This window comes from Mytilus galloprovincialis, chromosome 1 (genome assembly GCF_965363235.1).
Source record: "Mytilus galloprovincialis chromosome 1, xbMytGall1.hap1.1, whole genome shotgun sequence".
Lineage (NCBI taxonomy): Eukaryota > Metazoa > Mollusca > Bivalvia > Mytilida > Mytilidae > Mytilus > Mytilus galloprovincialis.
In genome coordinates, this window is record NC_134838.1 from 738,425 (window position 1) to 752,674 (window position 14,250).

The window sequence follows — 14,250 nt, forward strand, 5'->3', positions numbered from 1 at the left end:
AGGTATGTGATATGTAGCTGTTGTACCTCTGATCAATCACTAAAGACCTGGAGTTCCAACTGCAGGATCCATTTGTGTTATATAGAAACAGTAAAGGTATGTGATATGTAACTGTTGTACCTCTGATCAATCACTAAAGACCTGGAGTTCCAACTGCAGGATCCATTTGTGTTATATAGAAACAGTAAAGGTATGTGATATGTAACTGTTGTACCTCTGATCAATCACTAAAGACCTGGAGTTCCAACTGCAGGATCCATTTGTGTTATATAGAAACAGTAAAGGTATGTGATATGTAACTGTTGTACCTCTGATCAATCACTAAAGACCTGGAGTTCCAACTGCAGGATCCATTTGTGTTATATAGAAACAGTAAAGGTATGTGATATGTAACTGTTGTACCTCTGATCAATCACTAAAGACCTGGAGTTCCAACTGCAGGATCCATTTGTGTTATATAGAAACAGTAAAGGTATGTGATATGTAACTATTGTACCTCTGATCCACACCCACCTACGGCAATATGTAGCTAATAAACCCCATTTTCTTTTATGACTAACATAATATACAGGACCTTTTCCTGTTATTGAGAGTGAACCTGATAACAGTATAAACTTTTGATAAAGGGACTCGGAAGAGAAACCATCCTTTTAGATTAGAGTTTGTATTTATACATGAAGAAGGGTTTCTTGAAATCACATCCGTGCTAGTGTATGGTAAATTTTAGCTCGGTTTCTCTGCAGTCTTTCAGGCTTTTAAAATTTTATCTTAAAGAAAACTTTGTCAAAAGTGCTATATAATTGGATAGTCTAAAAATGAAATAAAAGATGAAATACAGGAAAGCAAAGGTACTAATTTGAGGTTCAGAGTAAACTAGTTTGCCATCTTTGTAAATGTTTTTAAAGATTATATGCTAAACTAAGAAACAGAAGGTGATGATAGCTTCTATTATTGTTCACAGTCAAAAGGCCAAGGTTGTACCATGAGCTGAACTTTAGTTGCCTTTGGGGGAAAGTTTGGTTCAAATAAACTGTAGAGCTCTTTTCAGTCTTTGGTTTTGATAGATTTTAATGAAAAACTAGATTACAAGTCGCTTAATTGAATAAAAGCAATAAATTTCAGAATCAAGCCATTGTTTTAATGACTACATAATAAAAACTATCTTATAATTAATAAAACCTATGTGAATTTCTGGTAAACCCTGGAGTTTTCATTTTATTGGAGAGAAAGGATGTATTCATTAATGTTTATTGCCAGTTACAAGTGAATAGGCAGCTTTAAGTTATCTTCTCTTGTTTGATGGTTTAATTAATCCAAAGAATCATAAAATCAAAGAAAACATCCTAAAAGTACAATATCTTCTAATGAGTATAAAAAGTTCATTCCAACGGACTGGACTCCTAATTTGCCCCTCATTATAGAAATAGATCACTGGCTTTGTTTAGATAGACTAAGATGACTCCCTCATCCTCTAACACTCATTTGGCGTAATCTATTTCCAACATGCCCTGTAAAAAACATGAATGTATGCAGCTCATTTTTGCCGATGATTTGAAAGAGATTTCTTCCGTGTAACAAGCTGTTTGTTTTTCACCAAAAATAAATGATAACATTTTAATTGACAACTCGTGCACAAAAAGTTAAATGTTTAGTTTTATTAAGCAATCGTTAACAGCACATTTGGTGGGGCTGCCAAAGGTACCTTAATTATCAGCAATGACTGATTGGAAAGTGAAATATTTCAAATCACATGATGCTGTTGTAGATTGGTTGCCGAGGCAGACGTCACTTGTTGGCAGTGTATTGACATTGTAATAGATAAAGATGAGGAAAATAACATACAATAATGTATTTTGTCTTTTTTTTCCTCAGTATCAAAAATATTTGTGCATTAGGATAACAGCATGTTATTACATTAACTATTGTTTGGCTTCATAGATTACTTACTTTAGAAAACTATCATCAGACCTTTTGATTTATTGTCAAAATGAGTATCAATACATGTGCTTGAAATGAAAATTCAAACATTTTATGTTCTGCACCTCATTATTAGAGTTGGTGAAGTAGTGAAAAATGCTTATATCTTATAGTTTAGAACTATTTTAGTAAATTAACGGGAATCGAGAATTAAGTGATATATTAAACCACTATTTTTTCAACTGCATATTATTAACTTTAAGTAGGATTGATAACTTACAGTTAATAAACTGCCTATGTTAAAATGTTAAAGTTTGTGATTAGGTCAGTTTGAGGTGAACCACTAAACCTCTGTAAGATGATATGATTGTGACAGACAGATTTAGCATAGTTTGCAAGTTTGTGATTAGGTCAGTTTAAGGGGAACCACTAATGGGATATCAATGATATCTGGTGTGTACTTATCCAGGGAGATTATTCCCCCCCCCCCCCCCCCACCTCTGTAAGATGATATGATTGTGACAGACAGATTTAGCATAGTTTGCAAGTTTGTGATTAGGTCAGTTTAAGGGGAACCACTAATGGGATATCAATGATATCTGGTGTGTACTTATCCAGGGAGATTATTCCCCCCCCCCCCCACTCTGTAAGATGATATGATTGTGACAGACAGATTTAGCATAGTTTGCAAGTTTGTGATTAGGTCAGTTTAAGGGGAACCACTAATGGTAAGGCAATGCTATAGTGTATGTTTTTGTTTAAGAATAAGCAAATCACATTTCACAGAGATTATATCACCTAGCCCTTCTGTCAAAATTCATTGACTGGAATTTGTACATAGTATATAACATGTTAAAGCTTTTGATTAGGTCAGTTTACAGGCCAGTAGCCATGAATTTGGACTCACAAACTCAACTTTAACAGTCACAATTCAAACAGAACATTGACTTTAACAGTGCTTATTTGTTTTCAAAAGGGGGGCATACAAACCCCCTGGGTACAAATCCCCTCTGGCTACAGGTGTGGTTTAAGGGATATCTCATTTTCACTGAAATAATTTGGCCTTGAACCTTCAGTGTTGATTTCGCCTTTAAGGATGTACTTAGGTGAGGTTTTGGAAATTGGTGTCAAATGTTCGGACTATTTGGTATTTTTCCATCAAGACAGGGAAATATTTTGCCCCATAACACCCATTTTTCTTTGTATAAAAGACTTCAATAGCTCATAAAAGGCCATTTTCCCAAATTTAAGCAATTTCTTAATTTTTGTTCTTTTGATTTGAGACCCAAATAATACCAATGCAAATGTAAGGTAAAAGTCTAAGTCAGCCTTTTCCCGCTTTTTAGCTGGCCAAGTGAGCTTTTCTCATCACTTGTCCTCCGTCGTCGTTAACTTTTACAAAAATCTTCTCCTCTGAAACAGCTGGGCCAAATTTAATCAAACTTGGCCACAATCATCATTGGAGTATCTAGTTTAAAAAACTGTGTCCAGTGACCTGGCAAACCAACCAAGATGGCCACCATGGCTAAAAATAGAACACAGGGGGTAAACTGTATATTTTGGCTTATAACACTGAAACCAAAGCATTTAGAGCAAATCTGACAAGGGGTTCAAATGTATTTATCTGCCCTGAAATTTTCAGATGAATTGGACAACAGGTTGTTGGGTTGCTGACCCCTCAATTGGTTATTTTTAAAGAAATTTTGCCGTTTTTGGTTATTATCTTGAATACTATTATAGATAGAGATGAACTGTAAACAGAAATAATGTTCAGCAAAGTAAGATCTACAAATAATTCAACATGACTAAAATGGTCAGTTGACCTCTTAAGGAGTTATTGCCCTTTATAGTAAATTTTTAACATTTTTCATTAATTTGGTAAATTTTTGTAAATTTTTACAAAATATTTTCCTCTGTAACTAAAGGGCCAAGTTTATTATAGATAGAGACAATTGTAAATAGCAAGAATGTTCAGTTGTAAATTTTTAGGATATATTTTCCACTGTATAAATTATTGGGCCAAGTTCATTATAGATAGAGATAATTGTAGTACAAGAATGTTCAGTAAAGTAAGATCTACAAACACATCACCATCATCAAAACACAATTTTGTCATGAATCCATCTGTGTCCTTAATACATGTATGCACATAGACCAAGGTGAGCGACGCAGGCTCTTAAGAGCCTCCTGTTTTAAAAACTCAAATATCTTGAAAAGGAAGTCCCATGACCTACAAATATTTTTAGCTTATTTTGTTCCTTAACTGGTGCTATTTCAATTTTAATTTCTTGACCTACATAAAGGATAAACATGGAGAGAATTGTCAGTCCATTTCTTGCAAGAATTTTTGTCCTTGAATGAAAATTTTTACGACTTTTTTGTTGTTTAGGAAAAAAGCTATAGAGATAATTTGCCTTATTAAAATTACCAGTTACAAAAGATAATTAAAAAGATATAGAGATTGTTAACTTGTCTACATGTTCAAGACAGACCATTGATGAGTATCAACAATTATTTAGTTTAGTGACGCTGGCTCTTTAGAGTCTCTGACTGTAGTCATTTGACTGAAGGAACAGGATTTACTTAAGATTGCCAGCTGAAACAAGCTGATCCTATAGTTCAAGTTTAGGTTGATAAAGTGACAATAAGGAACCACAGTTTTACTGTACTTTCCATAGAAAAACAATACTGGTTCTCTAGTGAGGTCATATTGAACACATTATTTAACATTGTGGCAGATACGAGTAGTAACAAGGGCAGATAATAATGCATTCAATTCTATGATAAATATCTACCTTTAATTTTTTAGCAATATATGGTATATGGTTCTATGATAAAGATGAATGCTCCAGGATTGGACAGATGATAAATAGGTACATATTATATAGATTATCTTATGTATCCTAATATTAACCTTTAGTGGGTTCATCAAATAATGTTTTAAAAACAAGGTTGTATCCATGTTAAGCTTTATCTACTTTTATCTTTAGTCTTAAAAACACGTGGAATATTCAATAAGTTTATGATAGCAATGGGAACATGCAAAAAAGCCAATTTATTTTTCTTTGTTGTGTTTTGTTCTGATAATTTGACATAAGTTCTAATACCATGGACTTTTCCTGATTTTAGCTTCTGTTGATTTCAGTGTTTGACTCCAGACATTTAATCTTCCTCTTTAACTACCTCCTGCTAATGAGGAGCATATCAAAGATAATGGCATGGTTTTATAAAGCACTTCTTTGATGTTAAACATGTACAGCTCTTATAGATATTCCAATTAAAAAAAGATTACTGTTGTTACAGAGGGGGATACCATTTGCAATTGTATTTACTCAGTCTAATATTTTTAAGAGTATACATCAACCAGTTTCAAAAAATAACATTAAGAAAAAAAGGAAAATTTCTGAAATATTTGAGATTATCCCCACAGTAAAATCTTTTTGAAATAAATGTTGTTTGTTGTTTGAAATACAAATCAGTTTTTTGAATTCAAACATTTGTAAAAATTAAAACAGATAGATAACAAATGACATGTATGTATATGTTTGTATACCTCATTAAAAATATGTCTGAGACTCATTAGAGAAATGAAGCCGGTGTTGGATAAGCATTTACAGCCAATTGCATTGTGTAGGTAAAGTTACATCTTTGGTTAGGTAAAGGTAACATCTTTGGTTAGGTAAAGGTAACATCTTTGGTTAGGTAAAGGTAACATCTTTGTGTAGGTAAAGGTAACATCTTTGGTTAGGTAAAGGTAACATCTTTGTGTAGGTAAAGGTAACATCTTTGGTTAGGTAAAGGTAACATCTTTGTGTAGGTAAAGGTAACATCTTTGGTTAGGTAAAGGTAACGTCTTTGGTTAGGTAAAGGTAACATCTTTGTGTAGGTAAAGGTAACATCTTTGGTTAGGTAAAGGTAACATCTTTATGTAGGTAAAGGTAACATCTTTGTGTAGGTAAAGGTAACATCTTTGGTTAGGTAAAAGTAACATCTTTTTGTAGGTAAAGGTAACATCTTTGGTTAGGTAAAGGTAACATCTTTGTGTAGGTAAAGGTAACATCTTTGTGTAGGTAAAGGTAACATTTGGTTAGGTAAAGGTAACATCTTTGTGTAGGTAAAGATAACATCTTTGTGTAGGTAAAGGTAACATCTTTGGTTAGGAGAAAGTAACATCTTTGTGTAGGTAAAGGTAACATCTTTGGTTAGGTAACATAAAGGTAACATCTTTGTGTAGGTAAAGGTAACATCTTTGTGTAGGTAAAGGTAACATCTTTGGTTATGTAAAGGTAACATATTTGGTTAGGTAAAGGTAACATCTTTGGTTAGGAGAAGGTAACATCTTTGTGTAGGTAAAGGTAACATCTTTGTGTAGGTAAAGGTAACATCTTTGGTTAGGTAAAGGTAACATCTTTGGTTAGGAGAAGGTAACATCTTTGTGTAGGTAAAGGTAGTATCTTTGGTTAGGTAAAGGTAACATCTTTGTGTAGGTAAAGGTAACATCTTTGGTTAGGTAAAGGTAACATATTTGGTTAGGTAAAGGTAACATCTTTGTGTAGGTAAAGGTAACATCTTTGGTTAGGTAAAGGTAACATCTTTGTGTAGGTAAAGGTAACATCTTTGGTTAGGTAAAGGTAACGTCTTTGGTTAGGTAAAGGTAACATCTTTGTGTAGGTAAAGGTAACATCTTTGGTTAGGTAAAGGTAACATCTTTGTGTAGGTAAAGGTAACATCTTTGTGTAGGTAAAGGTAACATCTTTGGTTAGGTAAAAGTAACATCTTTTTGTAGGTAAAGGTAACATCTTTGGTTAGGTAAAGGTAACATCTTTGTGTAGGTAAAGGTAACATCTTTGTGTAGGTAAAGGTAACATCTTTGGTTAGGTAAAGGTAACATCTTTGTGTAGGTAAAGATAACATCTTTGTGTAGATAAAGGTAACATCTTTGGTTAGGAGAAAGTAACATCTTTGTGTAATTAAAGGTAACATCTTTGGTTAGGTAACATAAAGGTAACATCTTTGTGTAGGTAAAGGTAACATCTTTGTGTAGGTAAAGGTAACATCTTTGGTTAGGTAAAGGTAACATATTTGGTTAGGTAAAGGTAACATCTTTGGTTAGGAGAAGGTAACATCTTTGTGTAGGTAAAGGTAACATCTTTGGTTAGGTAAAGGTAACATCTTTGGTTAGGAGAAGGTAACATCTTTGTGTAGGTAAAGGTAACATCTTTGGTTAGGTAAAGGTAACATCTTTGTGTAGGTAAAGGTAACATCTTTGTGTAGGTAAAGGTAACATCTTTGGTTAGCTTGCTTGCTAGCATAACAATCAAGTCATTATTAGACTACCCTCCTTTAAGAGTAGACCAGTCTGAAAGATAACCAATACACTCAATGCAATTGGCTGTAATATCCAGTAGCAAATATAAACCTAGCTTTGTTAAAGACCAATACACTCAATGCAATTGGCTGTAATATCCAATAGCAAATATAAACCTAGCTTTGTTAAAGACCAATACACTCAATGCAATTGGCTGTAATATCCAGTAGCAAATATAAACCTAGCTTTGTTTAAGACCAATACACTCAAGTTTCTAATATGAAACATTACTCTGACTCTCAGCTGACTAGTCTTTGTTCTAAAAACTACTTGCTCAGCACAGAAGCAGAAAAAACAGCAATTTCAAGTTTTTAGACCCAGCACAGGAATAAACCCACAATATCCTGCACTCTAAACGAAACGTCTTGAAAAAATTGGTTTATTGATACAATTATATAAAGTATGTTCCCTATTGGAATTTTGAAAACAAGGATATAAAATGATTGCTTAGTGTTCATACCTGTCTTGTAGAGTTCATCAAATCTTGACCCCATTTTCATGGATCATTGGTCAATGTTAAGTTATAAGGGTTTAGCCTGTTTCTCAGATACATGTGTACTATAAACAATAGGCTAACTTAAGGTCCTGTAGTACTCATATAACCTTTATTTCTAAGTCTTTCAGTATCAATTCAATCATGATCAGTAAAGTAGGCAAGACATATCAGTGTTTGCATTCTTTGATGTGTATTTTTATTGTTGAATATCCTAAATATTTTGGTACAGGTTCAATATTTGCAATAAAACATTTGTTTTTTCAGCTATTTACAGGTGGCAATTGAAAGTCATACCTCAAAAGCAGCATTAAGAAACAGACGAGCTTCTGAAAGTGACACTATGCATGACGTTATGTCTGGGGTCAATCGTCAGGTCAACATTATGCAAATGTTGTCTAAAGCTCAAGATGAATATGACAAGGTTTGTTAAATATGATGTTATGTCTGGGGTAAATCATCAGGTCAACATTATGCAAATGTTGTCTTAAGCTCAGGGACTTAATTTTCGGCTCTCCCTTGACACCATTTGCGAGTATGGTCTTGAGGAAACGATAATAGTCCCTTGGAAGGGAATGATAAATGGCTGACCCGTGTTAAGAGAGAGCCATATCTCTTGCACGTTAAAGACACCCTTGTAGATTTCGAAAAAGAGCAGGCTAATGCCACTACAAGGTAGCAATCGCACACGCAAAGTTGAAAGGGATTAATATAAGTTGTAAAAACTTGTTTTCCAATCCACTATAAATAAATATGTTTAAAACTAAAGCTCAAGATGAATATGATAAGGTTTGTTAAATATGATGTTATGTCTGGGGTAAATCATCAGGTCAACATTATGCAAATGTTGTCTAAAGCTCAAGATGAACATGACAAGGTTTGTTAAATATGATGTTATGTCTGGGGTAACACAGCATAGGGTTCTGCCTGTCCATCTATCTGTGATGCTATGTCATATTATAAGAGATGATTTCCTTTTCCAATCTCAAAAACTTTAATGCACTATTATATCACCACGGTGAAAACATACGATTTCAATGTATTCATCAGAATGGAGGCCATCTTTGTTTGAGGGAAGAAGTGGCCCTTATAGTCCAGGGTTAAACACATTTATTCCTTGCTGATCCTACTGTTAGTTTCAAATGAGTCTGAAAATATTACAGTAAAACCTACTTTGCAGAAAACACAGATAAGTCCAGGTATTTTTCAATTCTTATCCTAGACTGACCATTTTACACTCTAACAAAGATGTCCACCATTATATATAGAATATAACCTACTGATTGTTCAATAATGAAGTAGAAGCATAATTTTGTATTTATACAATAATGAGCCCTTATAGTTTTACAAGCTTCTGTTATTGAATAGTGCCAAAATGGGAACTTAAGTCACTTCAAAATAACAGCTTTGAATAAGATAGTTTTGTATGTACTTGATCTGATGATGATATAATAACATGCAATAACTGACAGGTATAAAAGCAAAACAACAAACAGACATGTGCAGATCATTGTTATGTATCATCAGATTCTGTTAATTAAATTACTGTTTATTGTTACTTTCGTCAGTTTATGTAGTTCCTTGTAATAGATTGAATGGTGAGTTTCAAGGTCATGTTGACATTGAGAAATGTTTCTCTGTTTATATAATGACAAGTAGAGCAACCTTTATGTCAGATGTAATTAGTACCAGTTTCATTCTCTTCTTTGATTCACGATTATATTACGTTATACTCATAGTTGAATACTGAAGCGCTTAACTAAATATCCTTCAATATAAATGTTGTAATTACTGTATATAAATAGTTCCAGGAACAAAGCCCTTGACATTCATGTGATTTCTTTATTATCCAGACAGACTTTATCTTATTAAGGCTGCACTAAAACCTGGGATGGGGATTCTGTAAGGAATGGAGTGATAACCAACCCAAGCCAAATTTAAGCCATATCATTAAATTATAAATAGAAAATCAGTAGACACTTTGGAAATGCTGTTCTTTTTTTTTATTTTCATGAAATGGGACAAAAATTTAGTAGAGAGTAAAAAAAAAAGGGAAACAATTTCGTTTTATGTTAACATGAAGACAACTTATGCAAAAGTTAACAAAAAAACAACTCAATGAAATGAATTTGTTATATGATGACTCACAGGAGGTCTGTATATTTAGTACAATTGACTGGCTGTTGATAAAAAAAATGTTGGTGTCCAAATCTGATCATCCAGTTCAATTTTGGGGTTTTCTACTGACTGTTGACTTTGCATTATTGACTAAAATATATGACTGGTTTACAAACATATAGATTTCCAGTCAAGACCTCCACCCCACAATACTGGCTGGCCATTGTTCTGTATGTCAGTTTAAGTGTTATGATTATTGAGATGTGTTTGATATAACCAGAAGGGTATGATAAAGGATTTATTTTATGTTTTGTAGCTAATAGGAAACATGTCTTAATGTTAGGTATATTGCTCATTTGTCATCTAGAAAGAAAGAAAAGAAATAGATAGTTCATTTAGTGCCCCATTTTTATTTTCTAGTGGTTTTGTTGTATAAGAAATGTATTTCCATTTTTCTGATTCTTGACAAATTTTGTATTGATATCAAAGTTGATTTCCCTTACTTGTTTATTAAATAGACAGAGTGATAACTTAATCTCTGTTATCCAGAATTAACAGAGAATATCATAAGGCCTTTTCAATTTCTCATTTTATGAATAAGGAACACCAACACAATCATGAGAGCTCTGCTCGAGGAATAAACCACTTTCAAGTTCGTCTGTCACTGGAAACAACTCGTCAATTATGCGCGCCTTAATGATGTCATTTACCAGATAGAGGGGATATTTTAGACAATTTCATTATAAAATCAAATATAGAAATAGTCCCTTGTCCCAAACATTAAGATTAAAAGACAGGTTCACACCAGGTTGTTCACATTTAGTGGTTATTGCTAAGGAAACTATAATTATATGGTTTACAAAAAATTATATTACCAAACTTCAATTATATAAAAAGTACAGATATTAATATGAAGTGATGTCATTTCAAAACCATAGAGTATGTTGGGGATTCAAATAAGTCATCTTGACAGAATAATACTATTAATATTCTGACTTTCTATATAATTTCCTATTAAAAAGATCTACATGTGAGGTATTTTTACAGCCAGTTAATGTAAATAAAGTTTTTGTGTGATTCACTAATTGTTACACAGTAATTATCTAACGAGTAGTGATTAGCCCGAGAATTAGCCACGTAATTGTTGTTTAGGATGCATGTAAGATTAGGAATTTTTATGGCGTTAAAAAACTGAAGACAATTTTCACAATGTTATTAGCTCTCTAATAAGTTCAACTCGAATAAGTTCAAAGAGGCATGTGAACTTTTGGCATGGTTTGGCAGCCATCATCTGCCTCATATTCTTTACAAAATTAGAAAAATAACGACTTCTGATACAATTTAAACCAAACTTGAAATTAGGGATTTCTATTCTGTACAAACCTACATTTTTAAGACAACAATTTGCATTTTGGAATTAAAAAAAAAAAAACACACACAAAGGTGCCAAAATTAACTTAATGGATAAAAACAATATGTATAAAGAAATAAGAAGATGTGGTATGAGTGCCAATGAGACAACTCTCCATCCAAGTCACAATTTGTAAAAAGTAAACAATTATAGGTCAAAGTATGGCCTTAAACACAGAGTCTTAGCTCACATCCAACAGCAAGCTATAAAGGGCTTCAAAATGACTAGAGACTAAAAAAAAGGGAAAATACCAAAAGACAAACAATTACACAAAACTAAGCCTAAGCAACACAAACCCCATCAAACAACAGAACTTATTAGACATCAAACAACAGTACACAAAACTAAGGCTGAGCAACACAAACCCCATCAAAAACAGAGCTTATTAGACATCAAACAACAGTACACAAAACTAAGGCTAAGTAACACAAACCCCATCAAAAACAGAGCTTATTAGACATCAATCAACAGTACACAAAACTAAGGCTAAGCAACACAAACCCCATCAAAAACAGAGCTTATTAGACATCAATCAACAGTACACAAAACTAAGGCTGAGCAACACAAACCCCATCAAACAACAGAGCTTATTAGACATCAATCAACAGTAAACAAAACTAAGGCTGAGCAACACAAACCCCATCAAAAACAGAGCTTATTAGACATCAAACAACAGTACACAAAACTAAGGCTGAGTAACACAAACCCCATCAAACAACAGAGCTTATTAGACATCAAACAACAGTACACAAAACTAAGGCTAAGCAACACAAACCCTGTCAAAAACAGAGCTTATTAGACATCAAACAACAGTACACAAAACTAAGGCTGAGCAACACAAACCCCATCAAAAACAGAGCTTATTAGACATCAAACAACAGTACACAAAACTAAGGCTGAGTAACACAAACCCCATCAAAAACAGAGCTTATTAGACATCAAACAACAGTACACAAAACTAAGGCTGAGTAACACAAACCCTGTCAAACAACAGAGCTTATTAGACATCAAACAACAGTACACAAAACTAAGGCTGAGCAACACAAACCCCATCAAACAACAGAGCTTATTAGACATCAATCAACAGTACACAAAACTAAGGCTGAGTAACACAAACCCCATCAAAAACAGAGCTTATTAGACATCAAACAACAGTACACAAAACTAAGGCTGAGCAACACAAACCCCATCAAACAACAGAGCTTATTAGACATCAAACAACAGTACACAAAACTAAGGCTGAGCAACACAAACCCCATCAAAAACAGAGCTTATTAGACATCAAACAACAGTACACAAAACTAAGGCTGAGCAACACAAACCCCATCAAACAACAGAACTTATTAGACATCAAACAACAGTACACAAAACTAAGGCTAAGTAACACAAACCCCATCAAAAACAGAGCTTATTAGACATCAAACAACAGTACACAAAACTAAGGCTGAGCAACACAAACCCCATCAAACAACAGAGCTTATTAGACATCAAACAACAGTACACAAAACTAAGGCTGAGCAACACAAACCCCATCAAAAACAGAGCTTATTAGACATCAAACAACAGTACACAAAACTAAGGCTGAGCAACACAAACCCCATCAAACAACAGAGCTTATTAGACATCAAACAACAGTACACAAAACTAAGGCTGAGCAACACAAACCCCATCAAACAACAGAACTTATTAGACATCAAACAACAGTACACAAAACTAAGGCTGAGCAACACAAACCCCATCAAAAACAGAGCTTATTAGACATCAAACAACAGTACACAAAACTAAGGCTGAGTAACACAAACCCCATCAAAAACAGAGCTTATTAGACATCAATCAACAGTACACAAAACTAAGGCTAAGTAACACAAACCCCATCAAAAACAGAGCTTATTAGACATCAAACAACAGTACACAAAACTAAGGCTGAGCAACACAAACCCCATCAAACAACAGAGCTTATTAGACATCAAACAACAGTACACAAAACTAAGGCTGAGCAACACAAACCCCATCAAACAACAGAGCTTATTAGACATCAATCAACAGTACACAAAACTAAGGCTGAGTAACACAAACCCCATCAAAAACAGAGCTTATTAGACATCAAACAACAGTACACAAAACTAAGGCTGAGTAACACAAACCCCATCAAAAACAGAGCTTATTAGACATCAAACAACAGTACACAAAACTAAGGCTGAGCAACACAAAGCCCATCAAAAACAGAGTTTATTAGACATCAAACAACAGTACACAAAACTAAGGCTGAGTAACACAATCCCCATCAAAAACAGAGCTTATTAGACATCAAACAACAGTACACAAAACTAAGGCTGAGCAACACAAAGCCCATCAAAAACAGAGTTTATTAGACATCAAACAACAGTACACAAAACTAAGGCTGAGTAACACAAACCCCATCAAAAACAGAGCTTATTAGACATCAAACAACAGTACACAAAACTAAGGCTGAGCAACACAAACCCCATCAAAAACAGAGCTTATTAGACATCAAACAACAGTACACAAAACTAAGGCTAGGTAACACAAACCCCATCAAAAACAGAGCTTATTAGACATCAAACAACAGTACACAAAACTAAGGCTGAGCAACACAAAGCCCATCAAAAACAGAGTTTATTAGACATCAAACTACAGTACACAAAACTAAGGCTGAGCAACACAAACCCCATCAAACAACAGAGCTTATTAGACATCAAACAACAGTACACAAAACTAAGGCTAAGCAACACAAACCCCATCAAAAACAGAGTTTATTAGACATCAAACAACAGTACACAAAACTAAGGCTAAGCAACACAAACCCTGTCAAACAACAGAGCTTATTAGACATCAAACAACAGTACACAAAACTAAGGCTGAGCAACACAAACCCCATCAAACAACAGAGCTTATTAGACATCAAACAACAGTACACAAAAC

The 14,250-nt window shown here is 33.8% G+C and overlaps 1 protein-coding gene across 2 annotated transcripts in view; it reads left to right on the forward strand.

Annotated features, from left to right (window-relative positions):
* LOC143062385 (uncharacterized) overlaps positions 1 to 14,250 on the forward strand; it is a 97,355-nt gene that overhangs the window by 51,023 nt on the left and 32,082 nt on the right. For both annotated transcript variants that reach the window (XM_076234099.1, XM_076234102.1), the window contains 2 exons: positions 4,727 to 4,790; positions 8,046 to 8,202. In XM_076234099.1, coding sequence (XP_076090214.1) covers positions 4,727 to 4,790; positions 8,046 to 8,202 — 221 coding nt within the window. The remainder of the gene's footprint in view (positions 1 to 4,726; positions 4,791 to 8,045; positions 8,203 to 14,250) is intronic.